The following is a 25,335-nucleotide window of genomic DNA, read 5'->3' as shown; positions in this document are numbered from 1 at the left end:
TGCTACCAGAGAAGTTATTAATGAAATTCACTGTAAAAAAAAATAAGTGAAAAGCTCAAGCCGAGAAGCCAAATTCAAACAATTCTAACTTCACTGCATGGGCTAAAATGACAGTCTGTCACAAAAATCACAGCATGATACTCTCAGAGCTCAAACACACAAGTGGATTTTACCAGAATAAGTAGCATGTGGAGTCATGAAGCCAAATGCACAAATTAATAAGCTTGTTTGAGAATATTTTGCTTGTGATTAATGTTTTCAAAAGGTTTGAAGACCATCAACCCTGAGGAATCAGGTCATCAGTTTAGATAGTTTAGATGTCCGTTACCCCTCCAGGGTGACCATCTGAGGCTGTGACAATCAGACGGTACTGGTCAGTTGTCTCTCTGTCCAGAGGCTTGTCCAGAAGTAGAAGGCCAATCCTGTGGAGAGGGGTCAGAGAAAAAACTTGTATTACTTTTATAAAGGAGGACACTTTGATTGTAATTATTCCTTTACTTTCTTTTTGTGTCAGGTCATTAATTTAGGGAAATATGTTGGATATATCACTTAACAACATGATGTATGTCTGCATTTCATTATTTGCATTCATTTCAGAAAAATTAGGAAAAAAGAATGTTGGCAATGATCAAAAAGAATGAGTCTGGGATGAAGAGCAGGTGTGAGCTTAAATGCTCCCACTCTGTCTTTCTCTCTGTAGCCAGTCTCTTGCTCCCAAAGCACACGGACAGGCAAAGATTCATGTTCCCCTTCTAATGACTGCAGCAGACACCGAGACCCTCCTGCTCGTTCACATGGTATAATTTGGCACTCTGGCATTCTAAACACAAAGTGTGGATGCATTCCCATGCAGAGCACTGAATTATCTTTGTTTGCACACAGGCACACAAGACATGAGTAAGTGCAGCCATACAAAAACACACAGCATGCACAAAACAATTCCAGTGACACACTCAGGAGAGGTTCTGCCAGAACTGCAAAAAGGAAGGAAAGAGGAATGCATCTGAACGCACTATTAGATTAATGCCCGTTGCAATTCCCTGCTGTCCCCATGGTCCTTCACATTTCTAATTTAAAGCTCCTGTGGCCAAGCAGTCCAAGCAGAACCTGGCCGCTACTTTTCTACTGCCTCTGCAGCCCATAACTGTGAAACTATAGACCCTCATTTAACAATCTGACAGGCAAGTACTGACACCTCCATCAACACTGTCTATTTTTCTAAGTACTTGCCCCAAGGTTATAGTGAACACACTGCTTTGAATCCACCACACCTGATGATCGGTGGTTCAAAAGGCTAAACGCAGTTTTCTAAAACCACCATAAAAATGCAGAACAGCTTCCTTCGCTGGCTGCTGTGCTCATGTTTATTTATACATAAGCTGGAGAGGAGAAAATAGCATTCTATTCTGAATGAAAGCACAAGAAACCATGATGTGTGACAGTGAAGATATACATTGATAACTGTCATTATTATAGTGATAATGATGATGATCTTGATGGTTATTAAGACAAAGATTAAAATGATTAATTCTGCTAGTCTGGGGTTTTTTAATTTTCCTCACAGCAGCTAAAGTATTGAACTACACTTGAGCGGCTGGGTCTGAGGGGTTCACTGATCATGTGCGATAGAGCCCTCCCTCCTCTCCCCAGCCAACACAAATGAAACAATGCTGTCAGATCTATGGGACACTGTTAACAGCATCATCTAGAGTGTCAGCGCTGCACTTTAGCAGCTATCTAAATAATAACACTAACATCTTTCATTTTGCTCTTATCATGACTCTTTATGGTAAACTGTACTTGATGTATAGTGTCTATCTGGCTAGGCAAGGAGCGGAAAGGCATAGCAGAGATTATCATCTAAGCCAAGATGAAGTTCATTCATGCCACAAGGAGAAAGTTAAGCTACAGCTGCTGCATTGTTATGTTTGTTGTTTGCACAGTGCTGTGCAAAAGTCTTGAGCCACCCCTCATTTCTTTACATTTTGCTTCAAGAAGCCAGACTCAAGTGGCCTTAGTTCTCTTTCAACCTATTTTCAGTCCAGTTCTTGTACCTGACCATTTTCAGAGAAATGTTTTCACCTAACACTGACCTTTGAATCATTCAAGCGTTCAAAAAGGCATCAAGTCGAAGGAAGATGAAGCTGTGTTGTTTCTACACAGACAGCTGAGCAAAGAATCAATTTTAAATCGTATCTTTAGGCACCTTGTTAGAAGTAAACTGTCACAAAAAACACAATAACGGTTCTCATGTCTTTAGTTGAATCTATAAAAATATCAATGACAACTCAGTTTGACAGGCATAAAAAAGTATTTTTACACCACAAATCATATCTCAGCATGGTGTTCTTAAACAGTTTGAGGAAAATGGACAAAAGAAGTGACAGACTTGCAAGACTATGTAAAGTACACTGAAAGTCATGTGTTTGACACAGGCATGACACAGACCTGACAGATGGATTTTGTACATCAATTGAAGCGAGCTCATTGGAAAGGTGGCTGTCAGGAAGCTATTACAGTGGGGCAAAAAAGTATTTAGTCAGTCACCGATTGTGCAAGTTCCCCCACTTAAAATGATGACAGAGGTCAGTAATTTGCACCAGAGGTACACTTCAACTGTGAGAGACAGAATGTGAAAAAAAAAAATCCATGAATCCACATGGTAGGATTTATAAAGAATTTATTCGTAAATCAGGGTGGAAAATAAGTATTTGGTCACCTCAAACAAGGAAAATCTCTGGCTCTCACAGACCTGTAACGTCTTCTGTAAGAAGCTTTTCTGTCCCCCACTCGTTACCTGTATGAATGGCACCTGTTTGAACTCATCTGTATAAAAGACACCTGTCCACAGCCGCAAACAGTCAGACTCCAAACTCCGCCATGGCCAAGACCAAAGAGCTTTCGAAGGACACCAGGAAAAGTATTGTAGACCTGCACCAGACTGGGAAGAGTGAATCTACAATAGGCAAGCAGCTTGGTGTGAAAAAATCAACTGTGGGAGCAATCATCAGAAAATGGAAGACATACAAGACCACTGATAATCTCCCTCGATCTGGGGCTCCACGCAAGATCTCATCCCGTGGGGTCAAAATGATCATGAGAACGGTGAGCAAAGATCCCAGAACCACACGGGGGGACCTGGTGAATGACCTGCAGAGAGCTGGGACCAAAGTAACAAAGGTCACCATCAGTAACACACTACAACGGCAGGGAATCAAATCCTGCAGTGCCAGACGTGTTCCGCTGCTGAAGCCAGTGCATGTCCAGGCCCGTCTGAAGTTTGCCAGAGAGCACATGGATGATACAGCAGAGGATTGGGAGAATGTCATGTGGTCAGATGAAACCAAAGTAGAACTTTTTGGTATAAACTCAACTCGTCGTGTTTGGAGGAAGAAGAATACTGAGTTGCATCCCAAGAACACCATACCTACTGTGAAGCATGGGGGTGGAAACATCATGCTATGGGGCTGTTTTTCTGCCAAGGGGACAGGACGACTGATCCGTGTTAAGGACAGAATGAATGGGGCCATGTATCGTGAGATTTTGAGCCAAAACCTCCTTCCATCAGTGAGAACTTTGAAGATGAAACGAGGCTGGGTCTTCCAACACGACAATGATCCAAAACACACCGCCCGGGCAACAAAGGAGTGGCTCCATAAGAAGCATTTGAAAGTCCTGGAGTGGCCTAGCCAGTCTCCAGACCTCAACCCCATAGAAAATCTGTGGCGGGAGTTGAAAGTCCGTGTTGCTCGGCGACAGCCCCAAAACATCACTGCTCTCGAGAAGATCTGCATGGAGGAATGGGCCAAAATACCAGCTACTGTGTGTGCAAACCTGGTAAAGACCTATAGTAAACGTTTGACCTCTGTTATTGCCAACAAAGGTTATGTTACAAAGTATTGAGTTGTATTTTTGTTATTGACCAAATACTTATTTTCCACCCTGATTTACGAATAAATTCTTTATAAATCCTACCATGTGGATTCATGGATTTTTTTTTTTCACATTCTGTCTCTCACAGTTGAAGTGTACCTCTGGTGCAAATTACTGACCTCTGTCATCATTTTAGGTGGGTGAACTTGCACAATCGGTGGCTGACTAAATACTTTTTTGCCCCACTGGATTAAGAAAGGGTGACAGGAGAAAAGACTGAGGAAAGCCAAATTAAACAAGTACTGGACTGAAAATCAGTAGCAAAGGGTCTTATTAAGCGATGAATCCAAATTTAAATTTTTTGGTTTATATGTACAGAAGTTGTCAGGAAAGTTGTACAACAGTGAGTGCTTGCAGCTATCTGTAAAACATGGCGGAGGCTCAGTTATGGTTTAGGGCTACATTTCAGGTAGTGATGTTGGGGATCTTGCTAAAATCAATAGAATGATGAACACAGAAAAATACCTTATAGCTAATACAAACCCTGGAACACTGTCAGGCATGGACTGGCATCCCCAGAGCCCGGACCTCAATGTTATTGAAGCAGCGCAGCATCATTTTGATAGAATTTTTGCCTAAGTTGAGCTGAGGACAGTTCAGGCTTTGTTTAGGAGTAAAGATTGGTCATGCCAATATTAACTGAACAAGCTAGTTAGGATTTGATAAAACTGTATGTTTTTTAAATAAATTACTGCTAAAACTTTCCAATTTTTCCAACAAACTATGATGAATGAGAGGTGGCTCAAAACTTGCACAATGTTGTATTTAAAACTGAGTCTGATTACCATATTGTGCCCAATGTTAGTTTCACTGGACAGTAAAAAAAGAAAAAGAAAAAAAGAGTAATTTCACTTGAACCCCTTTTAATTTTGGTTTCAATTTCACTTTGAAGCAACACACTGAGCTGCCAACTAGAACACACTGCAAGTATCAAAGCTGGCATAGCCTCCAGGTTAGGTTTTTATGACTCTGAGAAACTACAAAAAGAGAACTGACTTCAAAGACGATGCTGTAATCAAACAAAAGTAGGCAGGGTCAGAGTACTCAAAGTAGCATCAAGATCTGCAGACTGAAAACCCACGATAAAATTTATATGACGAATATTGTTGTAGCTAATTAAATACTGATATTTGAGTTTTTGTGCATGTTATTTGACAGCGATATACTGGCCCAAATGTAAGACAATCTCAAACACTGATGCTTAAAGGATTTATGATCAAAGCAATATGCACCGAGACAGAAATTTTACATTTGAAATCAACTCGTCCGTTCTTTCTAGTGGAAAATCTAGACATAACAGTAAGTGAATATGAAGCATTTCCACCTCCTTTAGGGGTCTCTGCCCCATTTATAAGAAAGTTCTTACTGGAGGGCTCATTATTCATACAAGCTGGATTGAGCCAGCCTCCTATGTAGCCTGTTATCTGAACATGCAGCAATGCAAAAATCTCTTCACTGAATCAAATCTGAGTTCTGAGGGTTGAAAAATTAGAGTGTGCAATACGCTCTGTACTGTAAATTGCACACTCGTCAGTTGTACTAATAATTTTTTTGATTCATCATGTGCTATATCAGCACTTGCTTGCATTTATTATACTGATAGCCTGGTGAAAGCCTGTGATGTGACTGTAACATTTTTAACACACAAAGAATGAGCTAAATGAAGATGTGTCTATTTATTTTAGCATGATTTCTGTCATATCTGGTTTAGGAGATTACAGTGCCAGTGGCAAAAATAGCGATCCCCTGCTATTTTGATTGTGTCACCATGTTTTTGCTTACCGTGACTAAACCACACAGCAAACGACTCTCTATAAAAACATAAAATTTTAACACCGTGGAGCAAATTAAGAGTGGAGAAAAGGTGGCAATACAGTACTGCAACACACCTTGTCCTTACCTAGCTGGGAGGTTGAAAACGCAGACAAAATAAGCTTTAATCAATTAGTGAGACACATGTCTGGCAAGGCCCTGCATTTTCAGTCTCCCCATGTCTCGTCACTCCATATTTCTTGTTCGTTTATAGATGAGAAAAGCACTCAGCGCCCACAATATTTTATGCTTTTTGCTTGCTCCGTAGAAGTAGGTGAGTGAGTTTTTTGTATGCTAATGTTGAGATCTCTCCAAAACATGTTTGCTGTTTTATGATAATTTATTAGGAAACTGATTCTTGTGGACTGCGGCCTGATGGCTGAGCCATTGCCACCACACCAGCTCGCTGCTCCTTCAGTCAGATGAGCTAAAAACCTTTTCTAATTATTTTAGCCGACCTTGCTCTGCAAATTATGGAAGAAATATGCTGGCAAGGTGAGAACATGTGATCGCAGCCTTTGTGGGGTTCAAAATGTCCAAAAACAACACTCTGAAGCTAGCAGTGAAGTGTTTTCCAATTCAAAATCTTCTAAACTAAAGATTGCATTCCTCAGTACAAATGCTAAACCAAGCAAGGTCTAAAGTATATAAGCAGAGTCTCTGGTTGAGAAATAGTCACCTCACTGAGCCTCAACTGGTAGCTTGAGCCAAACTGTGCTTCAGGCTGTCCTATTAGCACTTAATTTGTTTGCAGTTTTCTTCTGTATGGAATTGCCTTCATATCTTAAAATAACAAAACTCCAACAAACTCTTTGAAAAAAGTTCTCTCTCTATGAGAACATTTGACAGTATAATTAAAACCAATGAATGCCAAGTGAGCTTCTATATTCCTCCATCACAAGTGCACATCTGTCACTTCACTTTATCTTCCCATCCAAGTCATTTGCTGTGTCCATTGTTATTGTGAAAGCCGTCTTCAACGGTTGTCATACTATTTACAGTATGTATAGCCTTTGCACTCACAAAGCAATTAAAGCCTTCCATTAAGTTGCCATTTTTCTTGCAGATCACTGAGTAAATATATCCTCTAATATCAGCCTTATTGCTAAAAATCAAAAAGTCTGACACAATCCCATCTGGACTTACGTTTCAGTGAGGTTAAAGACCTTCTGGGAATCCCCGCTCAAAATGCGATACCTGATCGGATCGTTCTCTCTGTCTATGGCCTAGAGGGGAAAAAAGACAACAGGAGTCTGAAGGCCATATGCTGAAGGGTGCAAAACAGGACAGCTGAGCTAAAAGGATGCTGCACTGGAGTGAAAACAAGCATAGTGCAGGATGTGAAATGTCAGTTAAAAAAAAAAAAAATCTGTTGTCTAAAGTACTGACACAGCAAAAGTCACAACGATGCCTTGTGTGAATTTGTGACTCACCTGCAGATTGAGCAGAATAGCTCCTATCCTCATAGCTTCACTGACTTCTAGGCTGTATGTCAGGAGAGGAAAGCGTGGTGGACTCTGATTGTTGGGTGGCAAAACCTCGATGTTGACTGTTGTGATGGAGCTCCTGGCAGAAATACAGACACCAACTGACTTTCAGCATTAGTTTCTACTTGACCAACTGTTGAGCTGTAATGACCTCTTGCCCATAGGGCAGTCAAATAGGTTAAATAAACACTGTATTTACTTTTTCTAAATACTTTGATTTAATTCTTAAAATGGATTAAACTTTTTTTTAGTATACTCATTATTCATCAATGACAAAGCAAAACAAAACATTTTTTTTATTAATGTAATAAAATAAATACAATTTAATTTTATACTTGGTTGAAATACTTTTTTCCAAACTTGCTAGGAATTTCTCACATTATTATTGGCAAAACTGCTCAAACTCAACTAGGTTGGATCAATTTTATTTTATTTTATTTTTTACTGTATTAGATTTAGATCCAGACTCTGGCTGCCTATACTGTGTTGTTGACTTGATGGCCTTAGGGGATGAAATTGAGGCCCAATTATTCCTTGACCTGTGGTGGCTGTATCTAGGAAAACTGTTGGTGGTTCCAAACTTTTTCCATTTGATATTGACAGAGAATACCATGGCCCTGGGCAATTTCAATTTTTCATGTATCCTTCCTACATTTGTTCCTATACACAATCTTGTCTCAGGTTTACAGTCATATCTCTGTATTGGTTTTGTCTCTCACATCAGGTGTCAGACTATATATAGATATGTGAATGTCTTCTTTTAATTACAGCAAATACAGTCAATTCAAACTCAAGACATAGTCAATCATCAGTTAACAAATTAGCTAAAGAAAGAGTTGAAAGCAACTCAAACACAATGTAATGACACATCAAAGTTCACTTGTATTGAGCCTTTACTGCAGAAATGTAGAAAAGGAGTTTTGGTTGCACTGGTTTTTCTTTGTGGTTGACAATCTTATAATGAAAAGTGCATTAAGTCTCAAGATCAAGGCTCTAATGATTGCTTAAGTTCGTCCGCCTTCTTAGTTTTCATAGAAACAAAAGTGTAACTGATTTTAATTGTTTTTTGTTTTTTTCCAACATGTCTTGTTGAACTGGTACTTAACTTTTACTTACTTTTACTAAGTAAAAGCCTAACTGTACTGAACATGAAGTCCTACGAGGAGTAATTTTGTCACCATGTTAACCAGTTGGTGAAATATCTCTATGACAACCTTTCTTTGACTTAATGAAATCAAAACAGAAACACATTACAGCCTCTTTCACAACATTGTGCAAATTGAGTGGCGCACTGAAACACTGAAATTCTTTCCCTTTGACAGCTCCAAGCACACATTTAAAAAAAAAGAAAAAAAAAGAAAAGGAAAAACTAAAAAGATAGTTTAACCACAATGAAGAAAAAGGATACATTCACTCAAAGTAGCTAGGCCAAATAATTATTTTTTCCATATTTCAGCCCCCAAAAAACTTTCTGGGTCATTTCAAGCAATGTTGTGAATTACAATGAGTTCATATTCAATTAGATAACACTGGCAAATCTATTCATCCAGATGGCTTCGGCTCTATGAAACTGCTTTTCATTCTGAAAGGAGAAACAAATCTGCCTTCTTTAAAAAAAACTAAGAAAAAGAAAAAAAAAAGGTACAGAACATTAATCACAATAGCAAAACTGCTTCCATCAATGTAGAACTCTTCAATGTTCAAATAAATCACCTTCTCTGGGTCTCTGGTGCATTGTCTGAGGCCCTGACAGTGAGTGTGTAAGATCGCCCGACAGTTAAAGTGACACCAGGTGCCACGGTGATGCGTCCAGTGCGATTACTGATGATGAAATCTCCTTGGGCGCCAGCCAGTATCTCATAGGTCACCAAACCATTCAGCCCTTCATCTGCATCCGATGCTGTCAGCTGAGAGAAATTAGGGAGATAAAAAAAAAGCTACACATTATACACACAGTGCCTTTACATTTTCCTCTTTTTCCCTTTGCTTTACACCTCCCAGAAATATGTTTACTAAACCAGTCAAGCAGAAACTATTTCTCAGTGGGTGGGGATTGTGGGTTAGGACCTGTTTAGCAAATAAGTTGCAGAGGTATTCCCAAATATAAATATTTGCTGGACAATATCATCTGCATTATGCTTTTTTTTTTTTTTTTTTTTTTAACCTTTATCTATACAAGTAGTCCCACTGAGGCTAAATGTCTCACAAGAGACACCCGTTTCAGATGTTAAATGTTAAAATTACAACAATAAAAGAGAAATTGTCTATTGTTTACAGTACAGCCATATCAAAAAACAGTGATGATTTCACAAAATGATTTGTATGTGTTAAAGTCTGTGAAATGACAAATGCATAGAAAAGGGTCTGCATTTAAGTGAAATCAAATCTAAAGGATTTTGGTTTGTTTAACTTAATGATGAGCAAAGTTGCAAACTACTTTCACTACATTCAGCCTTTCATATAAAATATGGGGGGCTGTTGACAGACAGCTGACAAACATAGTTCTTTTGGCAAGTGTGATGGAAAAAATGATACGTAAATATATCATTTATTTCATGCTCCCATATCAAACAAATTAAGGAACCACCCTTTCCTTCAAGGAAAATTATTTAGGACATCCCGCTGCTTGTAAATACGAGCCCTCATAGTGTAGTTGGCTTCATATCTTTAGGGCCTTGAAACTTTAATCCAAGTTACCATGACCTCCTTTTCCATGCTCCTGTCGTTGGAGTAAGAGCTGTAGCATCAAATAAGCAGCAGAATCCTCAGGGGGCTTCAGCTCTCATAAATGGCTTATAAAAATCGGTTAAGCGGTCATACCAGGCACTCTGTGACCCCTGGCCTCATTTCAGGGAGGGTGAAACGGCTGTTTTTTAAAACCGATTAAACTTGACCTTTTCAATGTCTGACTTTTTTTTTTCTCTTTTGAGGAGAGGCCTTGCTGAGAGGACAGATCAGCTAAAAGATGAAAGAATCATGCTCCGACTATCAAATGAGACAATACAATGATAGAACTCTTACTCCTCTGTTGTAGCAAAATGAAGTTATGGTTCATGTTTTGAACAAGTCCTCTCCTATGGCATAAGTTTGAGCAAGCTGTAATTATGACCTCTAGTTAGCTTTTGAAGTTAAGCGACCTTCAGCGTCCTTTTAAATAAGCGCATGTAAATTATGAGCTGGTGTTGTCACCTTCACTGGAATCACAGTAATTTCCACAGGCTAACTAAATATTGCCTGAGCACTTTCTAACCAAGCTGTGTTTGTTCCTACCCAGAATGAAACAATGAATGAAAAATGTCCCTTTCAGTAATGCCTACACGAGTCTGCTCACCGTTTATCGTTTTCATGCACAGATGTTAGATTTGGTTAACTTAAGCATACACGCATAACAGAAAAGAGGGAAGTATATCATGACCTTTAAAACCACTACACTAATGAAATCAAAAACGAACAATGTTCCTAATCCATAAAGATAATCAAAATGGACTAAACAAACAAGGAGAAAATTGTGTTTTATAAGCAAAATACGTAAGCAGGGGGGTTAATTCACGGTCATCACGAGTGCCTTCCACTACGAATGAACCAAGCTTGTGCACTGAAGATATAGATAAAAGCATTGTCTGTGACTTGTCTGACAGGACTACAGATGAGATGAAGGGCACTATTCCAGCACAATGCACTGGATTGTTGTGGTTATTTGTTTTGAGCATGAAAGAACGTGCGTGAGAGGGATTCTGTGTGATGAGGAAAAAGATGGAGACGTAGCGCGGCGTGCTGGTGCAAGAGGAAAGAAGCAAAAGAATGATTGTTGGATTGATTACCTGTAGCACCGTCTCCCCCGGCTGCATGTTGGTGAAGACTTCAACACTGTAGGAGACCTCTCCAAATGTGGGGGTATTGTCATTGGCATCAATGACCAGGATGTTGACAGTTACTGGCCTGCTCTGCTGGACGCCATCTGACGCCACCATCTATAAACACAAGAAAGAGAAATACCTAATAAAGCGTACACAAGTGAAGTCCATTTTCCTCAGATAAATCATAGATAATTGATTATTTTATTCAACCTTAGGCTTTCACTATTTGATAAGCCTAAGTGTCAAATAACGTTTTTACGACCTCAACACCAGTGCTTACAGTTTTCCTTTGTATACATTCATTTTTCTTTCCCTTGACATTAGAAAAGTGCTTAGAGAAGAAAAGGGAGTGCTCGTCTGAAGCTGCCTAAAGGACAGATTGCAAACTGAACAAACCACATGTTTATTTGTCCCTGGCAGCTCTGATCTCCAGTACTTGGCGAGGTAGAAAGAAAATGGACTGAGCAGAGCAACAAGTGCAGTGTAGGAGAGGGTAGATCTAAACAACAACTGTTGCAGCAGCAAGAAATACATGTTTTGACGCTTTGCACTAAGCGTCAAAATTGAAATGACAAATCCTGCTGGTTATACTGTATATCAGGAGATTGCTTTTAGTAGCAGCTAAACACTCACAGTGAAGGTGTTGAACAGAAACAAATGATAACATATAGAAACGTGCTTTTCCATCCTATCAAACTGTGTTTCTGTTCTTGAGCCAGAACTGAGATGCCAAGAAGTTTTAGGGAGACAAGAAGGAAAGCAGATTTGGATTTACTGAGACAATCCATACTTATACATACTTATATAAATGTGTAAGTACTGACTTATGTAAACCATGTCATGCCTGACTAATATGTTTACTATGAGAAGTGGATTAAACTGATTCCAACTGAGGGGACCCATTTCCGAATGCAGAGGCCAGTAAAATAGACAAAAAAAACCTTAATGGGTTGATTGAAAAAAAAAAACAAACCCAAAAAACCCCAAATTTAAATATATAAAAATAAGAATCCAAAAAGAAGAATGAGGACTAAGGTATAGAAATGAAGGGCAAATAACAACAAGAAAGACATGAATATATATTCGGTGTTGATTGTAAATGAAACACAGATGGGTTCCCAATAAAACTCATTGGAAATCTAACCTTCAAAGCAAACAAAGCAAACAAAAAGAAATAGCTTAAAAATTAATCAAATCTATCACAAAAGCTAAACATGAATAGAGCTTGCTTATTGCAAGAGAAACGAACTAGATAAACACACATTCATATAATACTTTACAAAAATATGCACAAAAAGGTTTTTTTTCTCTAAAATCTTGGATACTATCTATACCCTACATCTAGAGTACAGTTTAATATAAATTAGAGTAATAAATTTGTTAAATAAATTATCCCTGAGAAATACAAACACACACACATTAGTCAAAGAAGTGAATCAATATGTTTTTCAAGGTTAGGTAGAACATTTTATAGATTCTGATAAACTCACATCCCCAAAAAAGTTTTAAAAGTGAAAAATGTAAAGCCTGTTGTGAGATCAGCCTGAGACATATCTACAAAGCTGAAAACCAAATACTCAAATACTACATAAATATTTAGCATTATCAATTTCAAACACGATAGAGGCAGACTCTATCAGATACTCTATGTTCAGATATTAAGGAGGAGGATCCTGATGGTAGGCAACAGTCCATTTGTTTCATCTTGGTTTCTCTTCCCAGGTCCCTGTTGGGGGCAGGGACTGGAACTGGATAATGAGAGGTCTGGAGTCATGTGTTCTTGGCTTGCACTATCCTCATTGCTGCTCAGAGACCGCACTGGTGGCACTCTCCTTGTCCACATAATTTTGATAGCTATTCGCCCACTTCTAAGAAGGCGGAAGATCTGAGAGGCACGGTAATGCTGGAAGAACACTGTGTTCCTGCCTGCGGTCTCTTAGGTGGTGCCAGGAGATACCAGCCATACGGTTCCTATTGACTTGCTTCACAGAGCTTTGGCCTAATTTTTCAAACCCCCCCAAAATTAAGAATACCAATATCCCACTATGAACCTTTCACTAAAGTCCACAGGGATAGAAAACAGGGCTGTCCTGTGGTGCTCCTACTAGTCCATGACTACGTTTTCATCCCATGCCTTAGTCTGATCCAGAGGACTGGGTATAACCAACATTTCAAGGTATGTAGATGAATATCTACTGTATAGCTCTGTCAATAATTAAGCTTTATGGCATGTCAGAAAGTAAATCAAATTTTTTTCAAGAATATTTCCCTAAAGTAATGGTTTTTTTTAGTCTTATATAAGAGTGAGTTCCTTATTTGTGTTATCAGGCACAAAATTATGTTGTACTATGAGGGAAGACAGGAGCAAGGTTAATATAGCAAAATCTTTCTTCTGAACCTACAGTAAGAACAAAGCATTGAACAAAAGCAGTGTCTCGTGTGAGCTCTGGCTCATAATGTCTTTTGCACAACTAACATTAGGCAACAATTTGTCCACCACGGAGGACAATCCCAGGGTAGGTTGCTGTCAAAACAGCATTTATCTCACTGGTTGTGTGATGCAATCACACAGGCCTAGAGGCCACAGCCGTCCTTCATACTTCACATCTGCCTTATTCTCACCAACAACTCCTCAGACAAATGGGTGGTGCAAATATCTGCACAGTAGAATATTGGGCATCTTTGTGCATGGAGTTCTATCAGTGCACTACATCTGAGTCCTTCTGACTCCGTTTTAAGCATAATACACTGTGTTGACAAATCTGGCACCTTTCTGCATGTGTGAAGAGCTGTTCCTCTAATCTAATCTAATCATGGATTAGTCAGGTACATGGTGTGTAAAGTACTGCTGTCCTGCTGTAGCAGGTGTGTTGTCTAAATTTCATTCAGTTTTTTTTCCACATCACAGGCCTGACTTATCCAAATGACAGCTTATACAGGGGTTAGCTAAGATGAAACAAGACTTATTAAGAGGTCTAAACCCAGATTCTGCTGTGGCAGATCGCCAAACCAAGAAGGTGCTGGATGCATTTTTTGACCCCAGACAGCCAGAAGAAGGGACATTATGGTACCTCTTATTAGAAATTCAATTCAATTCAAAGACACATTCCTGCCATACTGAATGTCTGAACTCATTAACAATTTAACAATTACAACACCACATAGAACAATAGTAGACAAAACTCTTAGCACCCTGTCACCTAAACTAAAATGTGTGTAACATGCATACCGTCCAGGTGGCAATAACAACTCCTCACGCATTCAAAAGCCACAATCTAACATGTTAATGTAACAGCTCAGACATGTTGCCACGTGATAAACCTTTGGATCAACAAAGACTAGACAAAGAAAAGTTAAAAAGACTTTTCCTTGGAGCACAAACCTCGCTTTCATTCTAAAGACTGAATTAAATCTTACTTCAAGTAAAAAAAAAGTTGCCAACAAAAAAAAAGGGTTGACTTTTAGTGATTTTCTTTCATGGACCTTCCTATCAGTGTTATACAGACACAGGTGGACACTTCTATTCACCCCCTCCTCTATTTCAGTCTTCTTATTTTCCCACTGTTTGTGTTCCTTGGATATATTCATTGTACCTCGATCAGCTCTTAAATACAAACTTGTAATATTTACACATATATATTTAATTTTTTTAATCTATTTTTTATAAGGCACCCAGGCACAATAGTGACAACATCACAGTAGTGGTTAACAGTGTATCTGTATAGTTAATTTTATTTATATAGTGCCAAATCACAACAAAGGTCGCCTCAATGCACTTTAAACTTATAATAGTCTTAATTTCATGATATGAATACTTCATGTACTACTCTACTATATCAGTGAGCAGATAAAAAACAGCTTTTCAGGAGCTTAAGTGAATTATATCTTTGGACATTCAGTGTACTGAATAGTGTACTGAGAGGAGACTTGTATTAACTTCATTTGTGAAACATAGAGCTTTAATTAACTACGCCACTGAAATGCATGCTGGGTAATGCTAGCTAGCCAAGCAGATCTAATGCTACCCGAGTAAAGACTGATAGAGGATGGAGGAAAAAAAGACACAAAGATGGTCCAGAATATTTTGCTGCCAAAAGATGAGCTGTGTTTTCTAACCACAGAATCATTTGTGCCACAAACTTTAGAAAAATAAGTCCAAATGGAGTTCGTTATAAAGTTGCACTACAAAGCTCTGCTGTGGAAACATTAACACCAGTGAACCATATACTAAGTCTGCAGCAGAAAAACTGGCATTGAGCAAAACTGAAAAGCATAACAAGCAGCCTGTTACGTACTGATCTTACATTAAAGTTTGTATTTTATGTAGTCCTGACAGAAAAACAAATATAAGCCATTATAAATCTAAAATGAAATAACCACTTATGGAAATTATTACTATTAGTAATAATACTACAATTCATAAAGTGAACAAGAAAAAATATAAACAAAAGAAAACAAACCAAAAAAAACAAAAAACTAACAAACCCCAAAACCCAGCATGATACAAAGTTTTATTCATACCATCCAGCATCACATCATAATATCTAAATTTAGCTCTAACAAGCCACTAGCATCGAATGCTTCCCTGAACCTCATCTATGTGGTAGTCGACATGGCAAGTCATGGCTCAAGTAGCTAGAGCCTCGAAGACTGGTTGGGCTGTCGACTTACCCCGTGGGTGTAGTGAACATGCTTGCCTTCTACTGACTCACACAGCCCTAGACTTAACGTGTGCTGCAGGTGTAACGAGTAAAAAGACAAACTGTGGTGCACACACGCTGCCAGTAGCCAGTGGCACATCCTACCTTTTTAATATAGCAAAGCAGTAGAAAAGGTGTGTCCATTAGAGTTACAGCAGCATCACTGTATCACTGTGCTACAGAATTGATTTTATTTGATATAGTTTATTATTATATTATTTAGAGTTTGGACAATTCGTACAAGCTTAATGTCTTGTCATTTTTCTCGTAATTCTTTTTAGGTAGTCTAATTCTCCAGACTTCTTCAAGGATATCCTAAAGTTCTTCTTTGGTGCTGACTGCCTTTTGTTTTATTTTCAGTTTCAATAATGTCGAGGTCCAAGCTCTGGAGAGGCCAAGCCATGATTGACGATGTTCCACTGTGTGTTTTTCTATCCAGGTATTCTTTTACTGCATTGGCAATGTGTTTGGGATCATTGTCATGCTGAAAAATGAAGCTGTTGCCAGTCAGATGCTTTTGGTATTGCACGATGGATGAAAATCCAACAATACTTTTCTGCATTCATAATTCCATCAATTTTGAAAAACTCCCCAATGCCACTGAATGAAATGCAGCTCACAACTGTGACAGAGTCTCCCCTGTCTTTTATAGATAGCTGCAGACACTCTCTGCTGACATTCTCCATATATTTTGACAACAATGAACAAAAAATTTGAAATTTGGATTTGTCACTCCATAAGACTAGTGGCCTCTGATTTTCAGTCAACTTTGTGTGTTCTCCTCTGTTTTCTGTCTTTAAGAATGCCTTCTTGACAGCCACCCTTCCACTAAGACCATTTCTGATGAGGCTTCGGCAAACAGTAGATGGACCAATTGAAGGGCCAGAAGTATCACTCAGGTCACGTGTCAGGTCTTTGCTGAATTTGTTCCTATTTTTCAAAGACATGACTTTGAGATACTACTCATCTGCTGTGGATAGTTTTTATGCCTGCCACTTCTCTTATCCTCCACTCGTCCAGTGATCTTAAATTTTTAAGGGCACACTGCACACCATGCTGAGTTTCTGACTAATGGTCCTTCAGGAACTTGTTCATTCAAAAATGGTGTCACCTTTACTCTATTTCATAGATTCAAGAGAAGAAATGGGAACTTGAAGCGTTTTTGTGAGATGCTGCTAGTAACAAAGATAAGATAAGATAACTCTTTATTGTCATTGCACAGTCATACATAGTACAGTAGTACAATGAAATTGGAAAAACTGTCCTACGTCGGCACTACATATAACACAACACGACACGATATGACACATCACAACGTAACAAACAACACAACACAGTATATTAACTTAGTATAAAAAAGAAGAATAAGTGTATGTGTATTGCACACTGTTATTATTGCACATTAATTATTATTGCACCTTGTTATAAATATAAATATTATTACCTCCCCCTAAAAAGTCCAGGGAGGTATCCAGTCAGGTCAGCTATTTACATTGATCAGGGCTATTGCCCTGTTGTAAAAGCTGTCCTTGAGTCTATTTGTTCGGGACCTCAGCAGCCTGAACCTCCTGCCAGACGGCAGCAGCTTAAACACCCAGTGTCCTGGGTGTGTGCAGTCCCGTAGGATGCTGCGTGCCCTCTTGAGACAGCGAGTGCTGTACAGGTCCTTCAGGGAGGGAAGAGGATGTCCAATGATTTTTTGGGCCATGTTGATGACCCTCTGGAGTGCCTTTCTGTGTGCTGTGGTGCAGCTGGAGAACCACACACCGATGCAATATGTCAGCACACTTTCAATGGAGCAGCGGTAGAAGACGGTCAGCAGCTCCTTCTTCAGGTCCATTTTTCTGAGGATTCTCAGAAAGTGGAGACGCTGTTGGGCCTTCTTTAAGACCGCAGAGGTGTTAGAGCTCCATTGGAGGTCTGTGTCTATGTGCACACCCAGAAACTTGAAACTGGAGACCCTTTCCACGCACTCCCCGTTGATGCTGACAGGCTGCAGCTCGGACTTCCTCCTTCTGAAGTCAACTACCAGTTCTTTTGTCTTGGTGGTATTGAGGTCCAGGTTGTTATCTGCACACCAATCTGACAGCCTCTGAACTTCAGCTCTGTATGCAGTCTCATCTCCCCCTGAGATGAGCCCCACCACAGTGGTATCATCTGCAAACTTGATGACTGTGTTGTCTGGGTGGGAACTAACACAGTCATGTGTGTACAGAGTGTACAGTAGAGGACTCAGTACACAGCCTTGTGGAGAGCCGGTGTTGAGGCTGAGGGCTGAGGAAAGATGAGGCCCCACTCTAACTCTCTGTACACGGTCTGAGAGGAAGTCTCTGATCCAGCGGCAGGTGGTGGAAGGAAGTCCAATTTCCAGCAGTTTATCTATTAGTCTGTCCGGGAGTATCGTATTGAAAGCAGAGCTAAAGTCAACAAAGAGCAGCCTGGCGTAACGGCCCTGCACTTCCAGGTGAGAGATGGTGGTGTGGAGCGTTGTAGCAATGGCATCTTCAGTTGATCTGTTAGCTCTGTATGCAAACTGGAGCGGGTCGAGTGTGGGTGGCAGGCAGGACATGATGTGACGTCGGACCAGTTTCTCAAAGCACTTCATTATAACAGGTGTTAGAGCAACTGGTCGGTAGTCGTTGAGGCTGCTAATGTTAGTACGCTTTGGCAGTGGGACAATTGTGGCTGACTTTAGGCACGGCGGGATGCAGGACTGGGACAGTGAAGTGTTGAAGATCTTAGTGAAGACCCCAGCCAGCTGGTCTGCACACTCTTTTAGGACCTTTGCGGTTACCCCATCTGGTCCGGTGGCCTTCCTGGGGTTCACTGCCCTCAGTGTGGTTAAACATGTAATTTAAAATACATTTTTATTAAGTTGTCTGTTATATGTAGATCTTTTTAAAAGAAAAGTATCTCTTTAAGTATTTTATTGTTGTTTTTAAATTACTGAGTGATTTATTGTCAAAATGGTCTAAAAATGGTCAGGTATAAGGACTTGGACTGAAAAAGACTGAAAAGCAGCCAATGTTAAAATAAAAACTTTCAAAAGACCCTCAGAAACCCTGGAGAACTACTGCTCAAGACCACTAAAAATACCAGCACCTGCCTGTGCAGTAGATGAACCTATGGTATAAATGTGATAATCCTAGGAGATTTTCAGAAACCCTGACCTCTGACCTTGAGGTGGAGATCAATGGGACTCAAACTTGTCTGAGATTTCAGTGGCAGCACCTATGGTATGAGTTTGAAAATTCCAGGTGATTTCTTGAGTTATCCCATCATAAGATTTTCAGAAAACTTGGCCACTGTCCTTGAGGTCAGAGATCACTGAGATTTGAATTACCGCATTAACAAACTTGGGTGTCTACGCCTGCTGGCCGGCGTGTGACGACAGTACCCCATCAGCCTTTGATGGCTGAGGGATAAAAAGCACAAGAAAGTCTGGCTCCTTAGAAGCAAAACATAATGAAAAGATTGGTGGTTCAAGACATTTGCACGGTACTGAATATTGTAATAACAGTACAACATAGCGCCCCGATAATCAGTGACATACATTATAATGTAATAAAAAAACATTAATTAAAAAATCAAACAGAAAATGAATAACTGAAGCTCACTAAAAAATATATCTCTAGAATTTATTCAAAACCTTTATAGCATTTAATATGCAACTTGTCTGTTCAAGTGAAGCGACATGAAGAGGATGTTACCAAAAGATAGCAGAACAACTGCTTCTAATGATCCGAGAAGGGAATTTCTCTCTTTTACATGTGATACTGAATAAAGACCTTTCTACAAAGCTGTGCCAAACATGGCTATCTAAAAAACGCAACACAATCAACCCACAACTGACAGCTTCTCAGCTTCTCTGTAAAGTGTTGTCAGAATGGATCTTGAGCTCAAAAGCATTCTTAGCACTTACCAGCTTTTAAGCTTCTCATATATCCAAACCAGAGAGAAACCAAAGAGGATAAATAAAGCTGAGCACACACAGCACAAAAGGGTCAACAACGCACACACATAATAAATAAAACATTCCTTCATATACCGCTGGTGCTGATGTCCAAAGCACTTTCACCAACTCAACCAAATCCAGCACTACACCAAAATCAACGGCACACAAAAGCATCCGAGTTCAAACTTCTGCGGTCCCCGGGGAAACATTTCCAGCAAGCTTGCTGTAGTATCACTGCTGGTTTGCTAATACCCCTGGATAAACAAGTTGCTACCTCTCTAAGCCAAAACACTTAAAATTGGTGAACCAGACTGCTAATGTGAAATTAATAACAATGAAAACATCAGATAAAACATAGCTGTGGAGCTCAGTGAGACTGAACCATTTCATATGATATACAAATTACAGGGTTCCAATAAATTTGAATGACTTGTATTGTGAGTCAAAGTCAAAAAGAAGAAAAGAAGAAACAAGAAAGCCAACATGGACAGTGCAAACAATATTTTGATTATGATCTGAGAGCCAGAAGTATTTTGTCTTGTTTTTACAGATTTAGGAAGTGGTGTGCAAGAAGGCCAAGAAAGACAAGAAAATAATTCAAACGCAAGTAACTTAAGGAGCTTATTCGTATACCATATACCTGACTACATTCAAGAGTAATAGAGAAATCTATAGCAAATAAAGAAGAACAAAGGTAATAGAGAAATAGCAAGAAGAGTACAGTTCTAGTACAATTCAACTTTTGGTGAAATACTAATAGTTAATGGGCAGATCATTACTTAATAACAGGATAATTCTACATGTATAGTTAATAACACTAAGCACACAAAAGATTAAAGATAATATACGAATGAATCATCAGTTTAACATTTCATGGCTATTTTCAAGTTTCAGAGTACAACTCTCTGTTAGAGTTTTCTGTATTTGCAGGATGTTTTTCTTGCTTCATGGATGATGTTAACCTGATCAATAAGCTACTTGATTTTGTTTCTGATTTATCTGGGATTTGCCACCCCTACAATGTTTCTCACATTACAGTTTCTGTGTATAGTATTAAAATCTATGCATTGTTACATAACATTAAAATAAACATGCACCACAAATCTTACTGAGCATACAAAACCGATATGCCTCTGGTCCACTGTTGGATGGAAATGTATAAGTGGACAAACTGCCTCACTTCACTGCTATGGGTCCACTAATAAAGGTCATATTGCTCTGGAAGTGTCAGGTCAGCTTTGTATCTCCAAGTGCCTCTTGGTACATGGCTAATCTTGAACTTCTATTTAAATACACAAAATGGAAGATGTGGGTCACAGTACTCGAGTGCAGTTGTGCAGATAGCTACACTGAGTTGTGGGCCTACCGTGAAAGTATAGACCATCTGCGTCTCCCGGTCCACAGGTTTGAGGAGCCTCAGGTAGCGGATTATCCCAGTTGGGGTCAGGCTGAAGATCATGGTGTAGTCATCCAGGGTAATCGTCACCATGGGGTCTTTTGTCTTCCGAAAGAAAGATATACAAAAAAAGAAACATGTTGCCATGGTGACATGACTGTTTCATAATTTATTTTTCGAAGGCCGCAGCTGTGGAGCTGAGAAACCTATCAAATGGTACATTTTGATCTGCCAAAGAGTTGGAAAAAGTAATCTGTTGGCAGGTCACCCATCTTTCTAGAGAAAATAGAGAAGAAGGCAATGAGCCCTAAACCAATGTCTTTTTAACATTAATGAAACACTCAAAGAACCCGACATCTTTATGAATGTGACTGTATCATGAAAGCAATAGAAAGGCGTCTTTACTAATTACTACACCTGTTCCTTTAGGGGGAAAAATTAAGCAGGCAGGATATGGGGTTTTCAGCTTTTGGTTTAAGGTTTCCAGATGAAAACAAAAAGCTTGAGAAACATTTTGAAAAAGAGTCATTTTGATAACGATCACTGCTGTGTTAATACAACTGTGGTCCACTGCTGCAAGTCGGCTTCGATTCACATCCATCAAAGAGTCCTCTTAAGAGAGTTTGGTAAACATCGGGACTGGGTGGCTTATTGATTTTGTTATCTCTGTTTCCACTTTGATGTGTTAATCTTCTGCAAAGACTTGCTATGTATTGAAAGATGAACTAAAGGTAGTAATCATTTGTTTTAGCTGCGTGTCACTGTGCGAGTCTAACAGTGCAGTGAGTGAGTTAGAGTTCTCCACTGAGGTGGATGCACACATGCACGCACACTTTGTAAGCTGTCAAAGAAATGGTTAACACCCCACACGGAAGAATCAATTTGTAAAGTTTTGATTTTAGAAATGCAGAAACAGCAATCTGCACATTACAAAAGACACTCCAATCAAAGCAAAACACTCCAAACACACACTCCAATTCCAGTACAAAAGTCAGTACACAGCTTGATTGATGTACAACACACCAATCATTACAGGAGACCCGATTACCATTTAATTGATCATTTGTGCAATTCTGCAGTAAAAAGAGGAGGAATTCTGCAGGAAATAGAGTTTTTTTTTTCCAAATACAAAGCAGGATTATGAAGTTGGTAATTAGACGCTGAGAATGTCTCCAGCAGTGATCAGTGCTCTGAATGTATTCTTACTTTTCACACCATGATGCATGCATTAAAAGTAGGTATGTCCCAAATCAGTTTTGGTAAAAGGGAAACAGCAGTACTGATCTGTATCGGCTACATGAAGTGAAGTTTAAATGAATGAGATTCGCATTGACATTGTGCCAGATCAGGTAAAGCGAGTGGGCAAAATAAATACAACTAAAAGGAATGCATTTAACCTTTTGTTTGAAGTGGAAATCAAGCAAGGAAATGTCTCGTTCCAAAGACTTATACATGTATTTTTAAATCTTTGGCCATCATATCACATTAGAAAGAAACCAGCTGAAGCCATGTTGCAAGTTTAAAGCAAAACTATTAAGCCAAATCTCTGAATTCAATTTCCTTTACTAATAACAGAGGCCCAGCACAGGCCCACTTTAAGTTATTAAGTGTACACACTGCAGCTGCATAATGCAGGAAAACATGAATATTGGATTAAACTCAGCATCAAAAGCTAGTCAATCTTTAAAATGATTTGCATCAAAGATTAGAGCACAAAACTGGATCAGGACATCCCTTTATAACATTGTGTGGGTTTGAGTGCGTGTGTGAGTTTGTGCGTGCCACAGCATTTAAAATCAGCCCTTTTACCTACAGGTGTAACACCGGGAGCCAGCTGTAACAACAAAACAAATATAGCGGGACAATGACTCATGCACATGTTATTTTCTGTGAGTACGCGATACAAGCACATGAATAAATGTGGCTCTGTCCTCAATATTTAATCAATGCACTACAAGTACTTTGTGTTTGTATGCAACCATGCATGGATGGGCATCTTTAAAGAGTAAGCGACAGCGAGCTTAGGCTGATAAAGCCTCTCTTTCTCTCTGTACCTCCTCAATGTCATTATCCAAAGCGACGATTCCCAGGGGGGCGGTAAGGTTGGCACTGGCTGAGATAGTCGTACCAACTGGGGAGGACTCACTCACATAGCCCTGATAGGTAGCAAACTGGAAATACGGTGCCTGGTTGTTCTGATCCAAGATTTCAACGATGACTTTAGCATATGCTGGGAGGGGATGACCATTATCCTGTTCAGCCTTGGGAGAGGGAAAAGAAAGAACAAGGGTGAAAGTCACTCTGTGGAAAATACCATATCAACAAGACTACTCTGCTGGAAAGTTATGCTGTTCCAACTCTCATGCAGGCAAAGAAATAGAAAGGCATAATTTCTCTGAGTGTCATTTCAATTTTAAAAAAGCTATATTGACTAAATTTAATCAGGGGTCCATTTAGGATTAGAACTTAGTAATTACCGGGGCATTTAACAGAAATACCATCCTTTGTAGGAGAGGGACTGCAATTAGTGGCACTCCTTTTCTGTCAAATCAGTGACCAGTGATAGAAGGAGGCTCTTGGGAATATTACGAGCTGATTCAATGCCAAAATTAACCACTTCACTATTAAAAAGGCTCACACCAAATCTGTCTGCATTGCTGAAGGTGAAAAATCCCTGTTTTTCTGTAAAGGTTCTCTGTCTTCTGAATCAACCACAGAGCAGTCTGATATAATAAAATCCCCATGTACAGCTCATCTATTCAGCATGTCAATATCCTCAACCAAAAACAGACATGCAGCACTCAGCTATGGAACAGAGCTTAGAGAAATGTTCTGTTACAAGACCACTGAAAGAGTGAAAATTACATTGCTCAATCAGGTATCAGTCCATTTGTGAAAAAAAAAACAAGTTTCTTGAAAAATCTAGCTCCCATTACATAAAATCAATATGTCCTCTTAAGCTATTAAAATGTTTACAAACTAAATCTGGAAAGATAAATCCAGAGCTGTAAAATCTCCAAGAAATGCACAAGTGAAACATGAACCTGCATCCAAAATCAGTTTGCATTTGTGCCATGTACAGAGAAACACACAGCAAACTAGAGGAATCCATAACAATCACAACAATGTAAACAATCCTTCCACTTCATTTTGCTGCACGGCTGGTGGGTGACATGGCCACTTTAGTAACATAGTACATTTCCATAAATCAGTATGTTGTCTCAGCCATTCAAACTGCACAAAACCTAATGAAGCTGAACTTACACTAGAGTCGAATCTGACACTGCCATGTCCCAGTAAGAGGAAACTTAATGAATGCGGTCTGGTCAGGCTGTCACTACAATCTTTCGCCTCCTAAGTACATATGTCACTTTTGCCACCCACACTGGGATGCTTCAGAAACATTAAGGCTTTGAAAATACAGAAGGAGTGGGGGACTAAGGGAACATCAGTTCAGGCCATGACCTGGAACTAATTCAGCACATTAGCTCAATTTCACTGGGCTTGTGTTGCAGAGTGCCAATTATAAGAAATGTAAGCGCTTGTACTGCAAAATTGTAAACAGCAGGTTCCCCATGACTTCATGTTTACTGCCTTATGTGTATAGCTTACTATGGGGAAAAGAAAAAAAACCCACTTGTAGCATATTCAGTTGAGCTTCCCTCCAGCTGAGATTCATACCTGTTATTATTTCAATCACAATCTCATGTCAGATTCTCTTCCCCAAACATCTTCTACTTATCCCCTTATCAAAGTGATAATAAGAACACCAGCACTATACTGACCCAGAGATCCAATCTGCTCACACAAACGCCTGAGGGAAAAAACAAAAATGCTGTCATTGACAGCCATAACATACACTTCACATACAGTGTTCCCTCATGATTTAGAGTGCCATTTCTTCATTCTCTTACTTTCACCAAGCCGTCACGTCTGCCTTTGACATTTGGCTTAATCTCACCGCAGTCACCTTAGTAGATGTACCTAAGTCAACATCAGTGATGACTTTTAAAACATAAAGCACATGTTGTCTAAAATAGGCTCCTGATTATTTAACTGTTACCTTACCTAAAGCATTAACTATGCAGAACCTTCAAGGCACAAAAGTCTAATTCTTACTCACCTGCTCCTTTGAATCCTAGAATAATCATTCCTTGCCCTGTACATGAATCAGGTAGATGAGGCTCCATCTACC

At 39.3% G+C, this 25,335-nt stretch overlaps 1 protein-coding gene across 1 annotated transcript in view; it reads right to left on the bottom strand.

The window, feature by feature from the left end:
• LOC308388051 (protocadherin-15-like) overlaps window positions 1-25,335 on the bottom strand; it is a 219,534-nt gene that overhangs the window by 76,650 nt on the left and 117,549 nt on the right. The window contains exons 12-19 of the mRNA XM_080868525.1: window positions 23,195-23,401; window positions 22,954-22,974; window positions 21,111-21,245; window positions 11,054-11,203; window positions 8,946-9,139; window positions 7,179-7,311; window positions 6,892-6,971; window positions 329-422 (exon numbers count right to left, since the gene is read on the bottom strand). Coding sequence (XP_080724651.1) covers window positions 329-422; window positions 6,892-6,971; window positions 7,179-7,311; window positions 8,946-9,139; window positions 11,054-11,203; window positions 21,111-21,245; window positions 22,954-22,974; window positions 23,195-23,401 — 1,014 coding nt within the window. The remainder of the gene's footprint in view (window positions 1-328; window positions 423-6,891; window positions 6,972-7,178; window positions 7,312-8,945; window positions 9,140-11,053; window positions 11,204-21,110; window positions 21,246-22,953; window positions 22,975-23,194; window positions 23,402-25,335) is intronic.

Source organism: Rhamphochromis sp. 'chilingali', assembly GCF_963969265.1.
Source record: "Rhamphochromis sp. 'chilingali' genome assembly, chromosome: 20".
NCBI lineage: Eukaryota > Metazoa > Chordata > Actinopteri > Cichliformes > Cichlidae > Rhamphochromis > Rhamphochromis sp. 'chilingali'.
The sequence above is the reverse complement of the archived record's forward strand: the minus strand, read 5'-3'. Positions and strand labels throughout refer to the sequence as shown.